At 41.6% G+C, this 23,697-nt stretch overlaps 1 protein-coding gene and 1 long non-coding RNA gene across 2 annotated transcripts in view; one reads left to right on the plus strand and one right to left on the minus strand.

Annotated features, from left to right (window-relative positions):
- The window catches only part of TNFSF8 (TNF superfamily member 8), a 34,858-nt gene extending 21,131 nt beyond the window's left edge, over positions 1–13,727 (plus strand). Inside the window, exons 4-5 of the mRNA XM_012554397.2 lie at positions 6,772–6,843; positions 9,972–13,727. Coding sequence (XP_012409851.2) covers positions 6,772–6,843; positions 9,972–10,369 — 470 coding nt within the window. The 3' untranslated portion in view covers positions 10,370–13,727. The remainder of the gene's footprint in view (positions 1–6,771; positions 6,844–9,971) is intronic.
- Positions 1,608–5,061, minus strand: LOC111819709 (uncharacterized). Its single transcript, XR_002823278.1, has 2 exons — positions 2,414–5,061; positions 1,608–2,256 (listed from the first exon to the last, which is right to left on the minus strand). It is a non-coding gene; the product is annotated as an uncharacterized LOC111819709 (long non-coding RNA).
- Positions 13,728–23,697: the final 9,970 nt, after the last annotated feature.

Below are 23,697 nucleotides of genomic sequence, written 5' to 3' on the forward strand. Positions count from 1 at the left end.
CCTCAGATGGCCGCAACCACTTAGGAAACACCAATCCATCAGACAGTGCCATGAGCTTTGTTTTAATCAGCATTCCATCAACCAGATCACTCTGCTTAGGGGCATTGCTAAACTGTGCCACTCTAACAAGGAAAAGGGAAGTAAGGGATAAAGGAGCTACAACTTTCCAAGTATCTCCTCTAAGCCAGGGACTGCACCGGCCACTTGACATCCATAATCTCATTGCATCTTCACAACATCCGTACATCTGGGATAAGTGTTACTACCCTCACTTTACAAATGCAGTAACTGAGGTCCAGTAAGAGGAAGGAACAGACCCAAGGATAAAAGCCTTGACCATAACCCAGATGCTCTTTTCGAGGTGCACTGTGTCTGACTTGTCCTAACATCAAAGCTGCTGTAGAGCTGGAAGGTACTTGGCACTCAGACCACATACCATCCAATCTGAATAACTGGAGTGATTGACTTTGACCTTGCTGAGCCACTTTGCACATTGTTGTCTCTTTATGGAAGTCCAATTGCCTCTTGTGATTTGGCAAGGTTCAGCACATGGACCTGAAGTCATCTACTGGCATTTTTCCTGCAAGAGGGAGACCAGAAGGCTCATTAGGGCTTGTTTTTCCAGCACCTCCAGCTGTCTCATCAGTTTTTAGTTCCAGTGTCTATGGTGACTGGAAACCCACTTCTTGTATTTAACCCTCCCTGCTCCATGGAAAGACTAAAAGACAGGGAACAGAGCACCAGACTAGGAGTCAGGAGACCCGTGTTCTGAACCCAGCTTTGCAACTGTGGAGTCTTGAGCCAAACGCTTAGTCTCTCTGGGCTCAGTCTCCCCACTTACAAAACTAGAGTCTTAGTTAACATGGAATCTAAGGGCCCTTCAAGGTTTAATATTTTGATATCTCAAGGTGGGGTCCAGTCTTAAGCTTTCCATAATGCTGACCTTCTAGAACATGATCATTTCAACCACCTTGAGCAACTTTTCTCTCCCTATCTCTCTCCTCTGTGCAATTGGCCAGGAGGGGCATATTGATATGTCTTTTTCTCCAGGCTTCCAAACAAAGCCCAAGAAAGGATTATGATCCTTCTAGAAGAGGACAAAACTTGGGAAGACCAGTTCCAAATCTCGCCCATCTGAAGGCTTTGGTTCTTAGAGGAATTCACAGGGTGCTTGAGTTGTATGAAAGATAGAATGCCCAAATGAAGGAGTAAGGAGTCCTGAACTCTGGTTCTGCCTCTGCTACTAACTCGCTGGATGACCTTGACCTAGGACAAGTCTTTCATGGGGGTCACATCAAGGAGGACATCTGTTATGTGTTTACCAAATCTGGATCAAGTAATCTCTCAGGGGACTTCCATTTCTATGAACTAAGCAAATCCTTACAAAACCAGACTGTTCATAAGCCAAATTGTCCCCAGAGTGAAAATGTTCTGTTCTACCACTTCAGGTGTCTGGAAATCTCAATGTATGAAGATACAGTTTCCTACCTGGATAGAACAGTGTTCCCACAAAGATAGACAGCTGGAGCTAGCGCTAACTTTTTCCCTACAGCAAGTCTGGCAGTGGACAGCTGAGTTTACACATCCTGCTAGAATAAGCTAGAAGAACCCTTCTAGATCATCAGATCCACACTGCTCTCCATCTAGAAATGGACACTGAAGCCCAGAGAGGGATAATTCTAGGATTCCAACTCCCAGGCCATTATCTCGGCCACTATTTGCAAACAGCTCTCCTTTTCCCCTACCCAAGTATTCTGTTCTTCAAACTAGGCCTCATAGGTCCTCCAATCACATTCAGCAAGAAAGTGAATAAGGCAGGAATGTATTTTGCTCCCTATGCTCCCAGCGTTCAAAATTCCAGGGACATTACAGGATTCCAGCTCCATGTAACACCACATATTTATAAGTCACTTCTACCTGTTCCCACAACCATAAAATAAAGTTGTGTCATGGGCTTTCAAGGATAAGGAGATTAAAGTCACACAGGTGATGACCCATGAAATCTTCATCTAGCTCTTGACACAGGCTCACAACCCTCAAATCAGGTCACTCCATCTTTGAACATTACTGACTTGTCAAATCTTATTTGAGCTGCCAGCTCTGTTCACTTACTATGTGACTTGAGTGTCCTTAGTAGAGGTCTTTCCATTGTCTCATCCAAGAAATGGGGGTGAGAGAAGTGTTAGCCATTATGTTGCTGGGTGGAAACTCCACGTTCTGCTTGGTGTGACTTGTTACAGCCAATAAACAAGAGTCCTAGGTGGGAGAGGAAAGATGCCTTTATTTCGTTGTGCAAAGAAAGGAGCAATAGGGGCTGTTGCCTCCAAGACTGTTTGCAGGCAGCTAGGGGAGGTGGGCTTTTACAGAGAACAGACAAGGAAATGCAAATTAATCATGAATATTCAGGACTGACCTTCACTCAGTTGCTCAGATCTTGGGAATGACGAGGCATTTTCTTTAGACAAGGGTTCAACTCTCCAGGATGGAGGAAAAGGTCGATTTTTCTTCATTAGCGTGTTAAGTCTCCACCTAGAGGCTGGTTCAGGCCGCCTATGGCCCATTCTGTGGTTATCTTGTCAAGGACAGTTTTAGAAGAATGTGCAGCCTATTCTGCTTGGTGTAGGAGGAGAAGTCAGAACAGGTGTCTCTTAGAAGGGTTGGGCTCTGAGGCTGCCTGCCTCAATTAGGTAAGTTCATCTTCCTAAACTTCCACTTGGAGCCTTTGTGCTTGGGTCCTACAGATCAGGCAGCACTGTCTTCCTGCAGACAGCCTTGTTGAAAGTTAAAGGACAACGAATGTGCCCTTCTCCAGGTTTCCTTCAACTGCTCCTCCAGTGTTCTGGTTCCTAGTCCCCTCTCTGAACCAGCTCTAGCAAAGTCACTCTTAAAAACAGCTACCAGAAAGGGTTTTTCCTTTAGCTTGAAGCCATCTGAAAAGATTCTTTAAGAAAAACTAAAATACACTTGCCATTTGACTTCAGGAAATACAAATGCTTCGAAATAAGTTTTTTTTTTTTTTTTGATGGGGGGGCTATTTTGTTTTTTTCCATCCTTGGTTTTCTCAGAATTACAGCTGAGGTCACCCACTAAAAGTGCTAAGACCAAAGGGGAAAAAACAAAACAGCCTATATGTATGAGAGGCAACAAGCCCTGACTTGTCCTGCTACAGCCACCTGTTTACAGAAGCTCCCTTGACTTAGATGCCACCAAGAGTGGCATGGTGTGAGAGGCCTTTGGCCAATGAGCAGAGTCTGGTCTTGGTGTGACGTGCTGGCTTCAGCCCAGGGCGCACATCTTATCTTCCCACCTAACCTAACTTGCAAAGTCAATTTGAGAATGAGGTCCTTTGTTATTCCAACGCTGAGGGGAAAGGCAAGCCATGCATCCCCATTTACCTCACTGGTGCCATATGTACTTACCTGGCACCCACAGAGGGAAACAAGAGAAATGGACTAGATGACTCAATCAACAAACATCTACAGAACATCCAGACCCTGGGCTGGCCATAGGGCCAGATATACAGCAGTCTCTGCCCTGAGGGTTTACGGTCTAATGGAGGAGGCAAATAGAGAAACAGGGCAGGGTCAGAGAAGGTTTCTCAGGGGAGATAATTCCAGGCTATGTTTTCAATGATGAATTACTTACCAAGTGAAGGAAGATTCCAGGCGAGGAAATAGCAGGTGCCAAGGAAGAATGACAAACCAGCACAGTGTGTTTGAGGGTGCTGCAAGCCCCCAAACTCCAGAAACATGGTCAAAACTCTACACGGGCATTAGAGTCAGGCAGCCTGGATCTGAATCTCCACTCCACCACTGATACACTGTGCGAACGCGAGCAAATCACTTAACCTTTTAATGCCTAGGCTTCTTTACATGCAAACTAGAAATAATGATAACACTTTTTTCATGAGATGGTTGTGAGAATTAAATGAAACAATGAACGTGATGTGCTTAGCACAGTACCTAGAAAATAACAAGTACTCAGTATTAGGTATTATTGTTATTACTATCACAACTATTACTGCTCCTGTCACCGTCATCATCATCATCATCATTGGAACATAGTGCAAGGGCAGGAGGGAGGTCACTTTAAGTAAAGAACATTACCCTGGAAAATGTGGGTGGGCCTCATCCAATCAGTTGAAGGCCTTAAGAGAACATCAAGTTTCCCAGGAAAGAAGAAATTCTGCCTCTAGACTGAAGCAGGAAATCCTGCCTGAGTTTCCAGCCCGCCGGCCTGCCCTACAAATTTCACATATATGTATATACATACAGATAGTCCCCAACTTACGACGGGGTTCCATTCCAATGACTCCTTTGTAAACTGATTCAGATTTCAGTCAAATACCTCATTTTTTTAATTTTTAGTTTCATGATTATTGCCTTTTATTATCAGTATCTTTATACATCTGATCTTTATTTGTCTTTGGGGTTGGCCGGAGAATGATAACATCAGCAAATTACACGCTACAACATTGTATGCAGTATATATTACTAATGATAAGATGTACCAAAAAAAAAAGCGGACAGTTGTAAGCTCAGTTCATTGTAACTTGAGTATGTCATAAGTTAGGGACTACCTGTATATAGATAGAGAGAGAGAGAGAGAGGGATTTATTTTAAAGAATTGGCTCATGTGATTGTGGAGGCTGGCAAGCCTGAAATTTGTAGGGCAGGCTGGCAGCCTAGAAGCTCAGGCAGGATTTTATGCTGCAGTCTAGAGGCAGAATTTCTTCTTGCATGAGAAACTGTTTTTGCCCTCAAGGCCTTCAACCGATGGGATGAGGCGCACCTGTGTTTTCCAGGGTAATCTTCATTGCTTAAAGTCAAAACGATTGTAGCTGTTAACCACATCTACAAAATACCTTCACAGCAACACCTAGATTAAACCCACTGCCATCGAGTCGATTCTGACGTATAGCGACCTAGATTAGTGTTCATTAAATAACCAGGTACTATAGCGAGCCCAGAAATCCTGGTGGCATCGTGGTTAGGTAAGAGCTACCGCTGCTAACCAAAAGGTCAGCAGTTTGAATCCACCAGGCACTCCTTGGAAACTCTACGGGGCATTTCTACTCTGTCTTATAGAGTCGCTATGAGTTGGAATTGCCTCTACAGCAATGGGTTTGGTTTGGTTTTGCTTTATAGAGAGCCCTGGTGGAGCAGTGGTTAAGCGCTCAGCTGCTAACCAAAAGGTCAGTAGTTCAAACCCACCAGGTACTCCGCAGGAGAAAGATGTAGCAGTCTGCTTCCGCAAAGATTTACAGCATCAGAAACCCTATGGGGCAATCCTCTGTCCTATAGGGTCGCTGAGTCAGAATTGACTCAACAGCAATGGGCTTTTTGGTTTATAGCCTAGCCAAGTTGACACATAGACTAACCACCACAGATGGGATCAAGACAACGGCATCTGGCCCATAAGCCCTCATCACCAAGGGAAGCTTTGGACCAGAGCTTCTTTTTGGGTAGAGGGCATGTAAGAATGAAAACGTCTGCCCCCGTTTCTGCTGGGGGTGCTGCTAGCAGTGACCTTTTTCAGACAGCAGAGGGAACTCTTCACTTAACTTTCAACCACTCCAAGATGCTTCCCTCCCCCCTCCCCTCCTGCCCTGAGATGTGAAGAAGGCCAGGAGGGACCTTCTCAGGCCCTGACAGAGAGGGCAGTGGGGGAGGTTTTGAACCCAACAGCTACCTCTCAGAGGTCCAGCGAGCAAACACAGCAGGTGTGGCTGCTTCCATTGAATGGCCTATGGCAATCTGGTCTCTGATGGACGGTAACGAATAGCCATCTCTGACGACATCTCCCAGTTTTATAGATAGGGGAACCAAGGCCCAAAGAGGAGAAGAGATTTGCCCAGAATCAGTTAAATCCCTGAGTCATTTCAGAAAATGGTTAACTTGGTGCTTTGCATACAACAGTTACTATAATAATAAAAAGCTAAGCTACACTCACCCGCAAAGCTATTAAAAGCATTTTTATTTCTTAAATGCCATAATGACATAAACATTGTCTTTTCCTCTGCCAAGGAAGCTCCAGATAGCAGGCCTCCTGCTGAGATGTCTTTAGTCCTATTTCCTCTTGAAATAGAGCACAAGGACGTGTTCATTTCTGCTGTCTAGCAAAATGGCCAAGTGAAGGAAACCTGCCCCCTGGAATCGGATAGACAAGGGGACTAATCCCAGCTTTTCCATCAAGTTGCTTTTTGACTTGAAATGTATCATTTGCCTAGGCATCAGAAATGACAATCACTCCCTTGTAGCAGGTTATTCTGAGAATTAGATTACTGATACATGCAGAAGTGCTCAGACAAGTAGCTGGTGGACACTAGGCTGTCAAGAAAAGGCAGTGGTAATTACTGTCAATATCACCATTCTAACTACTACTGCCTGGCTAAGTGGCATGGAACATTTGCTTACCCTCTCTGGTCCTCAGTGTCTTTCCATCTGTAAAATGGGCTTTAGTAATGCCTCTCTCATGGAGTTGCTGTGAATATTAAGTGAAGCGAAGTATGCAAAGTGACAAGAACGGCACCTGGCACATCACTGTAACTCAGGTCATATTCATTTCCTTCCCTGACTTACGGCATCTTCTCTCAAAGCCTAAGTTTAACCAATCAGTTAAAAGAAAGCCTAAGGTAGTTGACGGCAAAATGAGAAAGAAAGAGATTTTCCCTTTGCCCCCAAAATGGAAACAGAATGATAATTATCTCTATCAAAGGGTCAGTTCCCCGAGCAGCAAAAGACATTTAACGTGTGATCTCTTTATTTTTAGGAAATTGCTCAGAGGACATCTTATGTATGCTGAAAAGGGCTCCATTCAAGAAGTCATGGGCCTACGTCCAAGGTCAGTAACCAAATCTAGGGAGCCCTAACCATATGACTAACACTTCTTGGAGCCCTTCTACAACTCCTAAGCCAGAGGTCACAGGAAGAGGCCCATAGTCGAATGTGACCTGTGGATGCAATTTGTTTAGCTTGCATGATATATACATATATATGTATATATATAGTTTGAATGTAAATGCCTTAAAGTTAAAAGGGAGTGTTTCTCTCCAAAGCTACAAGGCTCCCCCTTCCTCAGCCCCATTCACTCATTTCTGTTGCCCACCTTGCCCCTGCTGGCGTTTTCATCCCATCCGGCTACCACCACCACCAGCACCACCACCCCTCTCTATTCAGCCCCCTAGCAGTTAGAGTCCAGCGCACAGTACTTCTCCTAATGCAAGGGAAGCAGGCTTTTAATCTTTGCCTCGGTAGAGTTATTCACAAGGGAACCACAAAATTGCTTTGTCCCCCAGATTGACAGCTTAATGAACATGTTGGCACAGCACCTATTTGCATATTGCAGCATGCTTCAGGTAAGAGGCCCCTTATAAACAGAACAATAAGAGGTACTTACACTGTGAAAGAATGAGATATGGAGGCGGTGGCCAAGACTCTCTGAACAGAACAACCATTCTGTTCATTTTAAAAATTCAATTTTGCGGTGAGATTACTTCTCACCCTTTTCAATTGAATTGTATCAGAGTTTAAAGGGAAAGCAGGGAGCCCATTAAAACTAACACACCATCTTCTCAGTTCTGAAAGGATACTTACCAGTGAGTGCTGAGGTTCACTCGTTATGACTCAGAGAGACTTGATTTCTGATATGAACATGGCTTACAGGGTTTGCTGATTCTCTGCTTTTCTGTAAATCCCAGATGGCAAAAGCCCTTAATGTACGTATGAAGAACCTACACAATTATGCTTGGCTGCCCTTTTATAGAAAGGAAGACATTAAAAAATTCGGACAACGTCCTCAAAAAACTAAAAATAGAACTACCATAACTCGTTGCCGTTGAGTTGACTCCAACTCATAGTGAGCCTATAGTACAGGGTAGAACTGCCCAATAGGGTTTTCAAGGAGTGGCTGGTGGATTCAAACTGCCTGCCTTTTATTTAGCAGACAAACTCTTAACCACTACACCACCAGGGCTACCGAACTACCATATGACCCAGCAATTCCACTCTTAGGTATAAACCCAACAGAGGTGAAAGCAGAGACTTATAGAGACTTGTACACCAATGTTCATTGCAGCACTATTCACAATAGCCAAAAGGTGGAAACAACCTAACTGCCCATCAACAGATGAATGGATAAACAAAACGTGGTATATACACACACTGGAATACTACTCAGCCAGTAGGAGAAACAAAGTCTTGATACATGCTACAGTATGGATGGAGCTGGAAGACATGCTGAGCAAAATAAGCTAATCACAAAATGACAAATATTGTATGACCTCACTTATATAAAAATACAAGAAAAGGCAAACGTATAGAGACCATAGCTTATTAGTGGTTACCAGGGGTGGGAGGGAAGGGAAAAGGAGGATTAACAGTGATGGAAAAAATCACATTGATTAAGGATAAGTTTGCATAGCCGATTTTTGTAATTGCTGTCAAAAAGTTGTACTGTACCTGTAAAAAGTTGAATTGGCAAAAGTTGTGTGATAGATATATTTACAACAATGATAAAAAAAAAAAAAAAAAAGAATAGCTGCTGAGGCCGCTTATGTACAATCAAACACCTCATAGGATTTGGTTCCTTGGTTTGGAGGTTCAGGGTCATGGTTTCATGGAACATCCCAGTTAATTGGCCTAATAACACGTTTAGTGCTTCTATTCTACCTCCGAGTTTGTTGCATAGTGCCTGGGGTCTTCAAAGCTTGCAGGCAGCCATCCAAGGTACAACAATTGGTCTCTATTCATCTTCAGCAATACAGGAAGAAGGAAAGTCAGGAATAGGAGGAGCATATGGAATGTGTGGCTAATTGCCTCCTTTGCCATGAGACCAGAAGAACAGGATGGTGTCCAGCTACTATCACTGAACATTTTGATTAAAGATTCCATAGAAGAATCCTGATCAAAGGGGGAATAATGTAGAACATAATTTTAAATTCTCATGGGCTCTAGACTTTCTGGATCTGTAGTTGGTGGATGAACCCCTGAAAACTACTGCCCTGAGATAATCTTTAAACCTTAAACCAAAAATATCCCCTGAAGTCACCTTAAAACTGAATAATAGTTTATCTTAACAAGTAAAAAAGGTCTGCCTTGAGCATTAGGCTCTTTTAAGAACTATCTATATGGGATCAAATTGACAACAGCAACTTGGAAGATTAAATAGGAACCTTAGGGAGCAATGAGTTTATGTTAATAAGGTAGGAACAACTCAGAAAATGCGAGTGAGAATGGTTGCACAACTCAAAGAATGTAATCAATGTCACTAAACTGTACGTGTAGAAACTGTTGAATTGGTGTATGTTTTACTGTGTATAGTCTCAACAACAACAACAAAATAAATAAAATTTAGGAAAAAAAAAACCTGGAAAAATCTACACGAATAGGGGACAGGTTAAATAAATAATGGTATGTATAAAAAAATTTAGACAATGAGTGGTTAAAGGATGCCTCTTACTGTGAAAGTTAACAGACTGAGATTCTCCTGGACCTCTTGATACCTCGTTTGGTTATTAATTGAAAAGTATTGAGTATTCTATCTCTGGTACTCTAGAACCAAAGATTAGTTCTCCGCCAAATGCTCATTGATTGATTGGATCAATGAACATGATAATGCAGACCTTGTAGAGAATACAATCCAGGAGCTTAAATTCTAAAAAAGAAAGAATGATAATATAAAAATTATTAAGTGGAAAAAGCTTAATCCTGCAGGAGATAGAGCTATAGTACCGTGGATGTTCTGACACTTCAGCTTTGAGCATTAAAGGAAGGGGTCTTTTGTATAGAGGCTTTGAATAACAAGTAGAACCTGGAGAGCGTAACACGGAAAATATTCCAGATGGTTAGAACAGAGACAGTGCTGTAGAAAACATGGGTCTTGAATGGGAAACTCTGAATAAAGACTTAAAATTTTCCAACCTATACCTGAAACTTGCTCAATAATTCTGTTTTTTATACTTCTCTTCCCAGTGTCAAAACATATAAACCAAACCAAGTTGTCTTGGAACGCAGATGGCATTGTTGATGGAGTCAAACATAAAGATGGGAATCTGGTGATCCAGTTCCCAGGTTTGTACTTTATCATTTGCCAACTGCAATTTCACGTGACTCAATGCCCAGAAAATTCTGTCGACCTGAAGTTGGAGCTTCTCGTCAACGAGATGGTCAAAAAGCAGGCACTGGTGACGGTGTGTGAGTCTGGAGTGAAAACCAGAAATATATACCAGAATCTCTCACAATTCTTGCTGGAGCACCTTCAGGTCAACACCACCATATCAGTCAGGGTGGATAAATTCCAGTTTGTGGATACAGACACCTTCCCTCTTGAAAATGTGTTGTCCATCTTCTTATACAGTAGTTCAGACTGAGCAATTTTTCCTGGCCTTCAGGAAAAGAGAAACTCTCCACCATATAATACTGCCTTCACCCAAACACCTGAACAAAAAAGAAAACTTTAGACCAAGACGGAAACCACAAAGAGTATTAAATAGAATTCTTCTCCTCCTTTCTCTTGGAAAGATACAGCTCCAGGGTTTAAAAGGTTTTGAGTGAAGTATCTTTCAGAGAAAATGCAGGGAAGTAGTGTTGTATGGTGGACAGAGCCCCATATGGGAATCAGAAAGGATGGGTATATACCCAGCCCTACCACTAACTCACTGTATGATCTTGGGCCATTCCTTCACCTCCCTAGAACTCAAAATCCATGTCTGAAAAATGAGGGGGCTAGATCTGATCTTCCCCAAGGTCTCTTCCATCTCAGAAGACCAGACTTTCTCATTACAGACCTGTGAGCTGAGATTCCACATAGTGTTACGAAGCCCCCAACCAAAGAAAGGCCCCTAAACTTGTACAAAACTGATGGTACTAGTAGCATCGGGCTGCTGTGTACTTCAGCAGAGTCAGAATATGGGGACAAGGTTCAGGGTGCCTTGCAGAAATGTAAGAACTGCAGGATTCAAAAATATGTAACAGAAAGCACTGCCAAACTGACTGTTCAGAAATCCAGACTCTAAAAGACCATCTGGCTATTTGGAAAACCATCCAATTGGGCCTGACTCTATTCCAGTTAAGATTAACAATAAGTTGACAGCAGACAGTATTGGTGTCCTGTCAGGAAAGGGCTGTGCATTCAGCAAACACTCAATCATCAAGCAATAACCAAGGCAATGCAGTCATTTAGCCAGGGAATAGCTGCTGCCACCTCTCACATGATCTGTTTCTACTCCTTGTTTCAAATATCTCTCAGAAAACCATTTCTGTGGAGGATTTCTAAGTCCCCACAAAGCTGAAAATGGTGAGGAGAACTTCTGAGGAATGGCAATCTCCTCTACTGATTTGAGTAGCTATGAGACTTCTCTAGCTACATCAACCTTTGCATCTCTCCAGCATCTTTCGAGAAGCACCTTATATGTTTGAAAGAAGAGACTTTAACAAACCATTTGAGTAGGTGTGAAAGTCCCTGAGGTTATGCTTCAGTAAGAAGAGACAAAAGACAGACTTCTAACTTTCATGCAAAAGAATGGAGTGAAACTTGCATTTTTCTGGAGAAGGAGAGAAGAGAAAAAACAAAAGGAATAGGAATCCAGGCAAGTTTGTCCAAGAAAAGTCTAGAAAAGATTTAAAAGAAAGAAAAAATGAGCAGTGGTGGTACAGATGAGATGGACTGGGGAGAATAAAAATGTCCAAGAGAAGTTTGTAAGTTATTTGCTGAACGGTGTACAATGTTAACCTTCTTCTTGGTCTCCTCCATGAAATAGTAAAATCTACATTGTTTTTAATGCTTTCTGTGAGTAGTTGCTCCGACAGGAGTGGGCATTTAAAGAGGTGTTGAATTCAGCAAGCCAAGTGATATGTGGTGTTTAAAAAACAAACAGACAAAAAAATACTTGACTGGTTTCGGGGACCCAAAAATTAGAGAATAAGGGGACATCTGGCATGTGAGTTATGCTCTAGCTGTGTAGAAAAAAGGAATCTTGCTTAAACCAACTCATGCATTCTTGAAAAGGTATACAAAATTAAGTTTATGTAATCAAAAGGAAATTTTCTACCATCTCACAAGTTAATTCCAGAAAGATTACATTTTACCCTTTCACCAAGCTTCCTCTGAGCGGAGGTACCTGACTTCCGCACTGTTAAAAAAAAAACAAACAAACCCATTGCGGTCAAGTTAATTCTGACTCATAGTCATGACCCTATTTAGGACAGAGCAGAATTGCTCCATAGGGTTTCCAAGGAGCAGCTGGTGGATTCAAACTGCCAACCTTTTGGCTAGCAGGCATAGCTCTTAGCCACTGAGCCACCAGGGCTCCAGTCCCTATTCTCAGTCTCTGTCAAGAAATGCTCCAAAAGCCAGCAGGTGAAGACACAAGGGGGCACAGTAGTTAAAGGTACCCTGTAGTAAAACAAAAAATTTAAAAGAGAATAATCATTAATAACTCAGCCAATAAGTACCTATGGGGTAGACAACCCAGAGGATTTAAAACAAAATTTTATTGTTCCTTATGGCTTAACTAGCCCCTGGAAATGTTATGAGTAATTGACACCATCTCTGCAAGTAAAATAAGTCATTTTCTAACTAGGAACCTGGGCTACCTGAAACCCACACCTCTGATAAAAACTCAAATTGAGCTCACAGACTCTTTGCTCTACACACATCAGAATACGTGCAGAACTTGTAGAGGTAGGAGATGTGTGAATTAATGAAAAATAACAAATCAGTGTAGGCTAAATGTATTCTTGCCTTTGGAAAAATTAACGTAGCTTTCTTTCTCCACATTCTGTAACTTTTTCTTCACCTGGCCTCCCCATCACCTGCTAGTCTTCTATCCAATTCCTTCTTGAATCCCCCAGTCACAGAAAGGTGGCTCAGAGAATGGCCCAATAACCCCTGAGGGTTTGATGTAAACAGGCAATCCAGAGAGGAAGTGCTGAGGGAAGTTGGGCTAATTTACCAAACAAGGGAGACTTCCAGAATTACTGGAATACCACTGATTACTCTGGCACCAGGAGCCCTGGTTGCACAGTGGTTAAGCACTCAGTTGCTAACTGAAAGGTCAGCGGTTCAAACCCACCAGCAGCTCCACGGGAGAAAGATGTGGCAGTCTGCTGTCATAAAGATTTACAGCTTTGGAAATGCTATGGGGCAGTTCTACTTTGTACTATAGGGTCACTATGAGTTGGAATCAACTCAACGGCAATTATTCTGGCGCTGGGGGACAAAACCCTTAAATTAAAAGAATAGAGAAGTCAGCCAACGTCTTCTCTGGAAAGGTCCTGAGAGAGCACTTAAGCCAACGTTTGAATGGAAGCCCAAAAGGGGGCAGGGACTTGTCCAAGTCCTCACTTGTAATCAGTAGCCCTGCCTCCTGACTCCTCCCCATTATTTCCCACCATGCTCTATTAATCTCCTCCTGTAGCCTTTCTGTAATTCCACATGTCAGCCCTACATTGAAGCAGTCCCCAGCATTCAAGGATTTCCTCTACTCCTCCTTCCCCTGCCCCACCTCAATCCCATATAGATTCAGTACTGTGACCAAATCACAGAAAAAGAGTTAGGGTCCCACTATATAAAATCTCTGTCTCTCAGAAACTGAAGAAATATATGACAAAGCCATTATTTTTTTTCCAGAAAAAAATTAAAAGTTTGTTGTCTAATTTGAGATTATGTGTATGCATGTCTGTATGTTTATATTTATATATATGTGCATATATGTGTGCAGAGCCTGGTGGCACAGTGGTTAAGAGCTTGTCTGCTAACCAAAAGGTTAGCAGTTCAAGTCCACCAGCCATTCCTTGGAAACCCTATGGGGTGGTTCTATATGTGTGTGTGTATAAATGTGTGTATATGTATATATGTATATATATATACACACACACACATATATGTGTGTGTGTGTGTATTTGTGTGTATATATACTTTCTCCTAGTAATTGTTTTACAATCCATCTGCTTAACCTGGGTCAGGTGAACCTCTTGCTCTGGGTCTTGCAAACTTTATATATGCTAGTATTTATTTTTAATTATGAAAAGAACAGAAAATAATATTTTTCCATGCCATACCAGCTTATTTAACAACTATTATTTTGCTATGTTTGCTTCTATTTCTTTTAAAATAATACAGACAGAGCTAAAGTACCACTCCTCCATCCATTTCCCTACCCCCCTCCCAAAAGTAATCATTGCCCTTAAGTTTGTATGTTCCCTTCACTTGCATAGTTTTGTACTTGTTTCCCCATAAGAATATATAGTACAATTTTGTATAATTTTTAAAATTTCAATAAATAATACCATACTTTACAAAACATTTTGTAACTTGATTTTTTTCACTTATATTAATTTTGTGTATTTGTCCAGATTGATACAAGTAGATTTAGTTCATTCAACTGCTATATAATATTTCATTGTTTAAATAAACCACAGTTTGTCCATTCTCCTATTGATGAACATTTAGTTTGCTTCTAGATTTTTCACTATTACACACAAAGCTGCAACAAGCTTATCTTCTTGTACACATCCCACCCTGTTGTCATATGTCTATATAGCAAAAATACTCTGAAAATTATAGTATCCCAAAGCTAGTGAGTTAGTCATAGCTAGTGAGTTTCTAGATCTCTCTGTGGTCACAGCTCATGAGCTGGAGTTTTGTCTTTGGAATCTGAAGAGCTCTTTCCATTTGTTGTAAGTACATTCATTTAACTGGCATGTTCTGAGTGCCAGTGTGCTGCCAGGCCCCATTCGAGGTGCCCGTTTATAATCCAGCATGGTATGCACGATGGTTCTGCCAGGCTGCTGGAAAACTAGCCCTAGTTAGCATGTTGGTGCTTAAAACACGCCTTTCCGAAGCACTCTGGGCCTGCTTTCTTGGGGGTAAATGAGAATTACCAAACGGAAACGACAACCACAACCCCAGAAGAAAATTTCCTCCCCAAGCTCAAATGTCTGTGTTCCTCAGGATCGGTTCCAGATCTCTTCCCACTCCAGTTTTCCTGGATGACGTAATCCACTCCCATGGCTTCAAATGCCATCTTTCTGCAGATGACTCCAAAATCTGTATATCCAGCTTTGATTTTGCACCTAAAATCCAACTCCATAGATTCAGTAGCCATTGGGATCTACCCATAGTTCTCTCTTGAGACCACTCACTTCTAACACAGTGGCTTTCACTCCTGCTTCTAATGCAGTGGTTTTCAAAGTTCTTTCACCATGACTTAGAGGAAAAAACATTTTACATGAAGGATGCGTGCGCGCACGCACACGCACACACATGCATACTCATACGCACGCACACGTTCATCTAAAACAAAACTTTCATGAAGTAATACTTATCCTTAACTATTTGTAACTGAGAAAATAGTTTCTTGTTATGACTTGAATTGATTTTATGATGTTCTAATGAGTCACAACCCACAGTTTATAAAACACTGTTCTAGTGTGCCTTCTTCTCCTCCAGAAATTGGAAAGCTAAAAATATACTTTCCCTTAGTCCCTTGCAGCTTGGTCTCTGATATAGTTCAGTCTGAGATGGACAAGATTTTGGAATGTTTGTCCATGCAGTCAGCAAGCATGGCTGTGGAGGTGCTTGGTTTTTCTGCAGCTGCTTTGCAGAGGTTTCAATGTTTAGATACCAGCTTGGTAGTTGTAGCAGAGTCGGGGTGGGGAGTGGGCCACCATCCTGCTGACGTAGTCTGTAGCAGATGCACGTTAGTTCTAGAACGAGCGGCAGCAGCAGCTTCCTGTTTGTGGTGGCTTCCTGTTCAAAACAGTGATGCTGTGTTTTCAAGGAGGCAGCTTTCTGATTGCAAGAACACTGAAGAGATAGCAGTTACCACGGCAGCCTGGTTCCCACTAGTGGCTTTAGAGGTTGCTCCTGAACGCTCCTGAAATCTCAGCTTGGATTATGTTCTCTCAGTCCTCCTGACAATTACATAAACTGCTTAATTTCCCATGATGAATCGCTTCTTGTTAAACAAACTAGAGTAAAGTCTATTCTCTGCAACTGATCTCTGATGGATACACACCTCAGTCTCAACATGTGTAAAACTGACTTCATAATACTCACCCAAGCCTACCACTGTTACTATGTTCCAAATCTCAAGAACTATCTCAGTCTCTCATGACCTTTCTTTTCCATTCCCCACCAAATCAACATCTCTCCAATTCAGCCAGTTCTCTAGCCCCAGTTCCTATCATCTTACTTGTACTACCCTAATCACCTCCTGACTCAAACCCTCGCCTCCTGTCTTGCTCCTTACAAATTCCATCTTCATACAGCAATAATAACTCTCCATTGTTCTTGAGATTGATAATGATAGTTTATCAAGCTCTTACATGTTATGCACTTTTCATGGGCTCACTCATTTACTCCTCAGAATACCTCTATGAGGTAGACATTATTTTCCCCATGCAGCAGACAAGGAGATTGTGAGTCCAAGACATTGAGTAACATAGCCGACATCACCCAACCAATGGGGGTTTCAAGCACCAGTTTGTCTAAATCCACATTCCAGGCTCCAATCACTACAAGTACAGCCTTTCTAAACTCTCAGCTATTTAAACCAGATCCTTTCCATCTAGATCCGGTCTCTTTCTCTAGCTTCATCTGCCCACCCACCTCCACTTTCTGTGCTCTATGCTCAAACCTCACTGAACTTTTTTCAATTCCTCAAACCTTCTGCATTCACCAGGTCTTTGCAGATGTTCTTCCTCATGCCTGGGATACTCATTTCACTCTCTTTTACTTGATTAACTCTTATCATTGTCTGCTTGCCATTTAAATGTCACCTCTTCAGAGGAGTCTTCCCTGACCCCTCTAGCCTCACGTAATTCCCTGCTTTCTTCTTCCAGACTTCTTCCATCCTTAATGCATGAAATTTTATTGTTCATTACTGATTCCCCCTATACATCTTTTGCAACATCCAAACTCCCTGAAAACAGGATTGTTTAAATCCTTGCTACTCCCTGAAAACAGGAACCAGATCGATCTTATTCAGCACTGGGTCCCCGCAGTCCAGCCTAACTGAGAAAACTTGAAACACAGGCCCATGATAGGGGAAAAGATCTCAAATAACTCATCCAGAAAAAAACAAGGAACTGTGAATTGAAAGTCATCGTTTTTCTTAGAAATGTTTTTCAGCACTCAGGGGAGAAGGGTGAAATTTTCAGAAAACAGAATTCACTTGTGTCATCGGAGAATTTAGACAGGAGAAAATCAAACTTTCACTTACTTTGCGGATTCCCTTCTATGAGTCAGGTGTAGTATATCTGCCATAAAAATTTCTTCCCTCACCTATGAATCCGCCATCATGGCCCAGTTGCCATAGAGTTGACCCTGACTCATGGTGACTCCATGTGTCTCAGAAAAGAATTGTGCTCCATAGTGTTTTCAATGGCTGATTTTTTTTTAAGAGTAGTTTTCTTTTTTTATATATACATAGAGATATATTTCATTATTTTTAACTGCTATGTAGTATTCCATTTTATAAATATACCATATGTCCCTTTTTTATTATTACTTTTTATTGTACTTTGGATGAAGATTTACAGAACAAACTAGCTTCTCATTAAACAATTAGTACACATATTGTTTTATGACATTGGTCACCAACCCCATGATATGTCAACACTCTCGCCTTCTTGACCTTGGGTTCCCTATTACCAGCTCTCCTCTCTCCTCCTGCCTTCTAGTCCTTACCTCTGGGCTAGTGTGCCCCTTTAGTCTCATTTTGTGTTTTATGGGCCTGTCTAATCTTTGGCTGAAGGGTGAACTTCAGGAGTGATTTCATTACTGAGCTCAAAGTGTGTCTGGGAGCCATATTCTCAGGGTTTCTCCAGTCTCCTTCAGCCCAGTAAGTCTGGTCTTTTTTTGTGAGTTAGAATTTTGTTCTACATTTTTCTCCAGCTCTGTCCTGGACCCTCTATTGTGATTCTCATCAGAGCAATCAGTGGTGGTAGCCGGGTGCCATCTGGTTGTGCTGGACTCAGTCTGGTGGAGGCTGTGGTTCATGGGGTCCATTAGTCCTTTGGACTAATCTTTCCCTTGTGTCTTTGATTTTCTTCATTTTTCCTTGCTCCAGATGGGGTGAGACCAGTGGAGTATCTTAGATGACCACTCACAAGCTTTTAAGATCCCAGATGCTACTCACCAAAGTGGAAGGTAGAACATTTTCTTTATAAATTATGTTACACCATTTGAGCTAAATGTGCCCTGAGACCATGGTCCCCACAGCCCTCAGCCCAGTAATTCAGTGCCTGAGGGAGTTTGGATGTGTGTATGGAGTTTCCATGACCTTACCTTGGACAAGCTGTGCTGGCTTCCCCCGTATTGTGTACTGTCTTACACTTCACCAAAGTTACCACTTATCTATTGTCTACCTAGTGTTTTTCCATTGCCTCCCCCCCTCCCCCGTCACCATAAGAGATTGTTTCTTTTTGCGTGTAAACCTTTTCATGAGTTTTTATAGTAGTGGTCTCATACTATATTTGTTCTTTTGTGATTGACTTATTTCACTCAGCATGATGCCCTCTATATTCATCCATGTTGTGAGATGCTTCGCAGATTCATCATTGTTCTTTATCGTCACATAGTACTCCATTGTGTGTATGTAGCATAGTTTGTTTATCCGTTCATCTGTTGATAGGCATCTAGGTTGTTTCCATCTTTTTGCTATTGTGAACAGTGCTACAATGAACATGGGTGTACATATGTCTATTCGTGTGACGGCTCTTATTTCTCTAGGATATATTCCTAGAAGTGGAATTACTGGATCATATGGTATTTCTATTTCTAGCTCTCTAAGGAAGCTCACCTCAACATAAAGAAGACAAAAATCCTCACAACTGGACCAATAAGCAACATTATGATAAACGGAGAAAAGATTGAAGTCATCAAGGATTTCATTTTACTGGGATCCACAATCAACACCCATGGAAACAACAGTCAGGAATCAAAAGACGCATTGTGTTGGGCAAATCTGCTGCAAAAGACCTCTTTAAAGTATAAAAAAGCAAAGATGTCACCTTGAAGACTAAGGTGCGCCTGACCCAAGCCATGGTGTTTTCAATCTTCTTATATGCGTGTGAAAGCTGGACGATGAATAAAGGAAGACCGAAGAAGAATTGACGCCTTTGAATTGTGGTGTTGGCAAAGAATATTGTGTACACCATGGAATGGCAAAAGAATGAACAAACCTGTCTTGGAAGAAGTACAACCAGAATGCTCCTTGGAAGCAAGGATGGAGAGACTATGTCTTGCATACTTTGTACATATTATCAGGTGGGATCAGTCCCTGGAGAAGGACATCATGTTTGGTAAAGTAGACGGTCAGCGAAAACGAGGAAGACCCTCAACAAGATGTATTGACACAGTGGCTGCAAAAATGGGCGCAAGCATACCAATGTTTGTGAGATGGCCCGGGACTGTGAAGTGTTTCGTTCTGTTGTACACAGGGTCGCTATGAGTCAGAACCAATTCAATGGCACCTAACAACAACAAGGAAGCACTATACCATTTTCCAAAATGCTTGTACCATTTTGCATTCCCACCAGTGCATAAGAGTTCCAATCTCCCCACAGCCTCTCCAACATTCATTATTTTCTGTTTCTTTTATTCATGCCAATAATGTTGGAGTGAGATGGTATCTTACTGTGGTTTTGATTTGCATTTCTCTAATGGCTCGTGATCGTGAGCATTTCCTCAAGTGTCTGTTAGCCATTTGAATGTCTTCTTTAGTGAAATGTCTGTTCACTTCCCTTGCCCATTTTTTAAATTGGATCATTTGTCTTTTTGTTGTAGAGGTGTTGGATTTTCCTGTAGATTTTAGAGATTAGAACTTTGTTGGATTTGTCATAGCCAAAATTTTTTTCCCAGTCTGTAGGTTCTCTTTTTACTCTTTTGATGAAGTCTTTTGATGAGCATAAGTGTTTAATTTTTAGAAGATCCCAGTTATCTAGCTTATCTTCTGAAGTTTGCATGTTGTTAGTTATGGTTTGTTCCTGTTAATGCTGTGTATTAGGGCCTCTAGTATTGATCTTATTTTTTCTTCTATGATCTTTACAGTTTTTGGTTTTATATTTAGGTCTTTGATCCATTTTGAGTTAGTTTTTGTGTATGGTGTGAGGTATGGGTCCTGTTTCATTTTTTTGCAGGTGGACAACCAGTTTTGCCAGTATCATTTGTTAAAAAAACTATCTTCTCTCCATTTGATGGGTTTTCGGCCCTTGCTGAAGATCAGGTGACTGCAGGTGGATAGATTTACACCTGGATTCTCAATTCTGTTCCATTGGTCAATGTATCTGTCATTGTACCAGTACCAGGCTGTTGTGATTACTGTAGCTGTACAGTAGGTTCTGAGGTGAGCTAGTTTGAGTCCTCCTACTTTATTCTTCTTCAAGAATAAGGGGCCTCTTCCCTTTCCATATAAAGTTAATGATTAGTTTTTCCATCTCTTTAAAGAGTGTTGTTGGTATTTGGATCGGGATTACATTGTATTTGTAGATTACTTTGGGTAGAATTGACATTTTCACAATATTGAGTCTACCTATCCATGAGCATGGTCTGTTTTTGCATTTATGTAGGTCTCTTGAATTCTTGCAGTAGGGTTTTGTAGTTTTCTTTGTATAGGCCTTTTATATCCCTGGTTAGATTTGTTCCTAAGTATTTTATTTTTTTAGGGACTATTATAAATGGTATTGTTTTCTTGATTTCCTTTTCATTGTTCTCTTTATTGGTGTATAGGAATCCAACTGATTTTTGTATGTTTATCTTGTATCCTGCTACTCTGCTGAATCTTTCTCTATTAGTGCCAGTAGTTTTCTCACGGAGTCTTTTGGGTTTTCTATGTATAGTATCATATCATCCTCAAGTAGGGACAGTTTTACTTCTTCATACCAGTTTGGATGCCCTTGTATTTCTCTTTCTTGCCTTATTGCTCTAGCTAGGACTTCCAGCACAATGTTAAATAGGAGTGGTGATAAAGGGCATCTTTGCCTTGTTCCTGTTCTCAGGGGGAATGTTCTCAGCCTCTCTCCATTAAGAATGATGTTGGCTGTTCGTTTTGTGTAGATGCTTTTATTATATTGAGGAATTTCCCTTCTATACCTATTTTATTGAGAGTTTTTATCAGGAATGGGTGTTGGACTTTGTCTGAGATGTCTCTGAGTAAACTTGAACCTCCAAACTTTTGGTGAACAGCTAAGCACATTAACCATTTGCACCACCCAAGGACCCCACCCTTGTGTATATCTGTATGCTATTCTAATACTTTTGTAGGTGAAAATACTAAGTCTAGAGAGTTTAAGTCAAACTTTAGGGTGCATTAGAATCAAATGAAAGACTTCTAAAAATCTTGATGGCCAGCCCACAACCCAGGCCAATTAAATTAGCCTGGGGCTGGAATACAAGCATCAGCATTATTTTTAGCTCCCGCAACTTCAATGCAAGTTTGAGAGTCGGTGGTTTAAATCGTTGCTAGTCAAATTGTGTCCAAGGACCAGCAGCCCTGGCATCACCAGACAGCTTGTTAGAATGCAGAATCTCATGCCTACCCAGACCTACTAAAATAGCACCTATGCTTTAATAAGCTCCGCAGGGGATTCACAGGCACATTATAGTGTGAAGAGTACTGTTTCAATGACTTTCCCTGGTAAGTGGCGAAGATTGCTTAGAATCCGTTATGCTTCCCTACTTTCCCCGCTGGGACTTTGGGAAATGGATTCTCCCTTCCTCTTCTGTTACTTAAGCAAATGTGAGGGTCTAGATACCACAAAAATGTCATTAATTGAGTCAATATGATGATATTCATTTGTAGATATCATCACTGAGTTTTAAAAATTGCTTTTGGTCCAGCTCTCTCTCCTTTGGGAATCTTGGACAAGAGATGGGACAAGGATCTGCCCAATATGTTGAAATCTTTGCATACAGTCCAGAAGCTTGAATGGGGTCTGCACTTCCCCTATGGCCAAGGAGAGAGAGAAAATAAGTCTCAGGTAGCAGATGGGAAAGAACAGTGATCTTGGCATTGAAACCTAGCTCAGGCGACTTTTGTTGTTCAGTATCAGTGAAGGAGTTTGCCTGTTGGGAAAGGAGCTCAAAAAGAATCAAGCGAGTTGAAAGGAATCAAAGTTCCTCAAACTCATTAAAGCCTGCTCCTATCTGCAACTGGGAAAAACAGCCTTTGAGCCAGCAAAGGTCTCTGGGAGGCAAATGCTCCGGGGCTGATTTCACACTTGAGGGAAAACTAGACTGGATAAACCAATCAAATATTCAGGAGATAGATTATCGGGGTACCCTACCTCCACCTCGCCCAACAGCAGCCCTGATCACATGGACTATGGGTGCTTTCACATCTTTCCTCCCACTTAGAAGTGAGCACCTAGAAGACAAGGAAGCCATCTCTGTAGCCCAGCACCTAGAGCAGTGTCCGGCACAAGGTCAGCTCTCAGGAAATGTTTAAATTTCTTTCTAGATGGAATGAGGAAATTACCAGCTGAGGGCACCAGCTAAGCTACTTAAGAGCATGCCGAGTTGAAGTCTGACCCACCTTCACCACCAGAAGGCTCCAAGAGACAATCAGCTGAAATATTTCATTATTTCATTTCCGCTGCTAGAGACATCTATGACATAATTGCCATGACCTTCGGACCTTGCCTTCTGCTGTCACAACTAGTTTCATTTTATCAGCTGGGTTGATGAAGTCAGCATCAGGCGCAGAAGCAGTAGAGGGAAGAAAGTCCACAACCCTTCATGGGTTTGACACAGTGAGATGAGGAAAAAGCCAGAATATGCTTAAAGAGGCTCAATTCCTACCACCAAAGTTACCTCTCCAAGGTTGTGTCATCTGCATATCTCGGGTTGTTAATTAGTCTTCCCCCAATCCTAATGCCATGTTCTTCATGCAGTTCATCTTCTCAGATTATTTGCTCAGTTTACAGATTGAATAAGTATAGTGAAAGAATACTATCCTGATGCACACTTTTCCTGATTTTAAACCACATAGTACCCCTTGTTCTGTTCGAGTGACTGCCTCTTGGTCTAGGTACAGGTTCTACATAAGCACAATTAAGTGTTCTGGAATTCCCTTTCTTGGCAATGTTATCCATAATTTGTTATGATCCACATGGTCGAATGCCTTCGCATAGTCAAACACACACACACACACACACACACACACGTAAACATCTTTCTGGTATTCGTTGCTTTCAGCCAAGATCCATCTGACATTAGCAATGATATCCCTCATTCCCACATCCTTTTCTGAATCCGGCTTGAATTTCTGGCAGTTCCCTGTCAAAGTACTGCTGCAATCATTTTTTAATTCTTTTCAGCAAAATTTTACTTCTGTATGATATTAACGATTTTGTTTAGTAATTTCTGCATTCTGTTGGATCACCTTTCTTTGGAATGGGCACAAATGTGGATCTCTTCCAGTTGATTGGTCAGGTAGCTGTCTTCCAAATTTCTTGGCACAGAGGAGCGATTCCAGTGTTGCATCCTTTTCTTGAAACATTGTCATTGGTATTTCGTCAATTCCTGGAGCCTTGTTTTTCACCAGTACCTTCAATGCAGCTTCAACTTCTTCCTTCAGTACCATCTATTCCCTGGAGAAGGACATCATACTTGGTAAGGTAGAGGGTCAGTGAAAAAGAGGAAGACCCTCAATGAGATGGATTGACACAGTGGCTGCAACAATGGGCTCAAACA

The sequence above is a fragment of the Trichechus manatus genome, unplaced genomic scaffold (assembly GCF_000243295.1).
Source record: "Trichechus manatus latirostris isolate Lorelei unplaced genomic scaffold, TriManLat1.0 scaffold00016, whole genome shotgun sequence".
Lineage (NCBI taxonomy): Eukaryota > Metazoa > Chordata > Mammalia > Sirenia > Trichechidae > Trichechus > Trichechus manatus.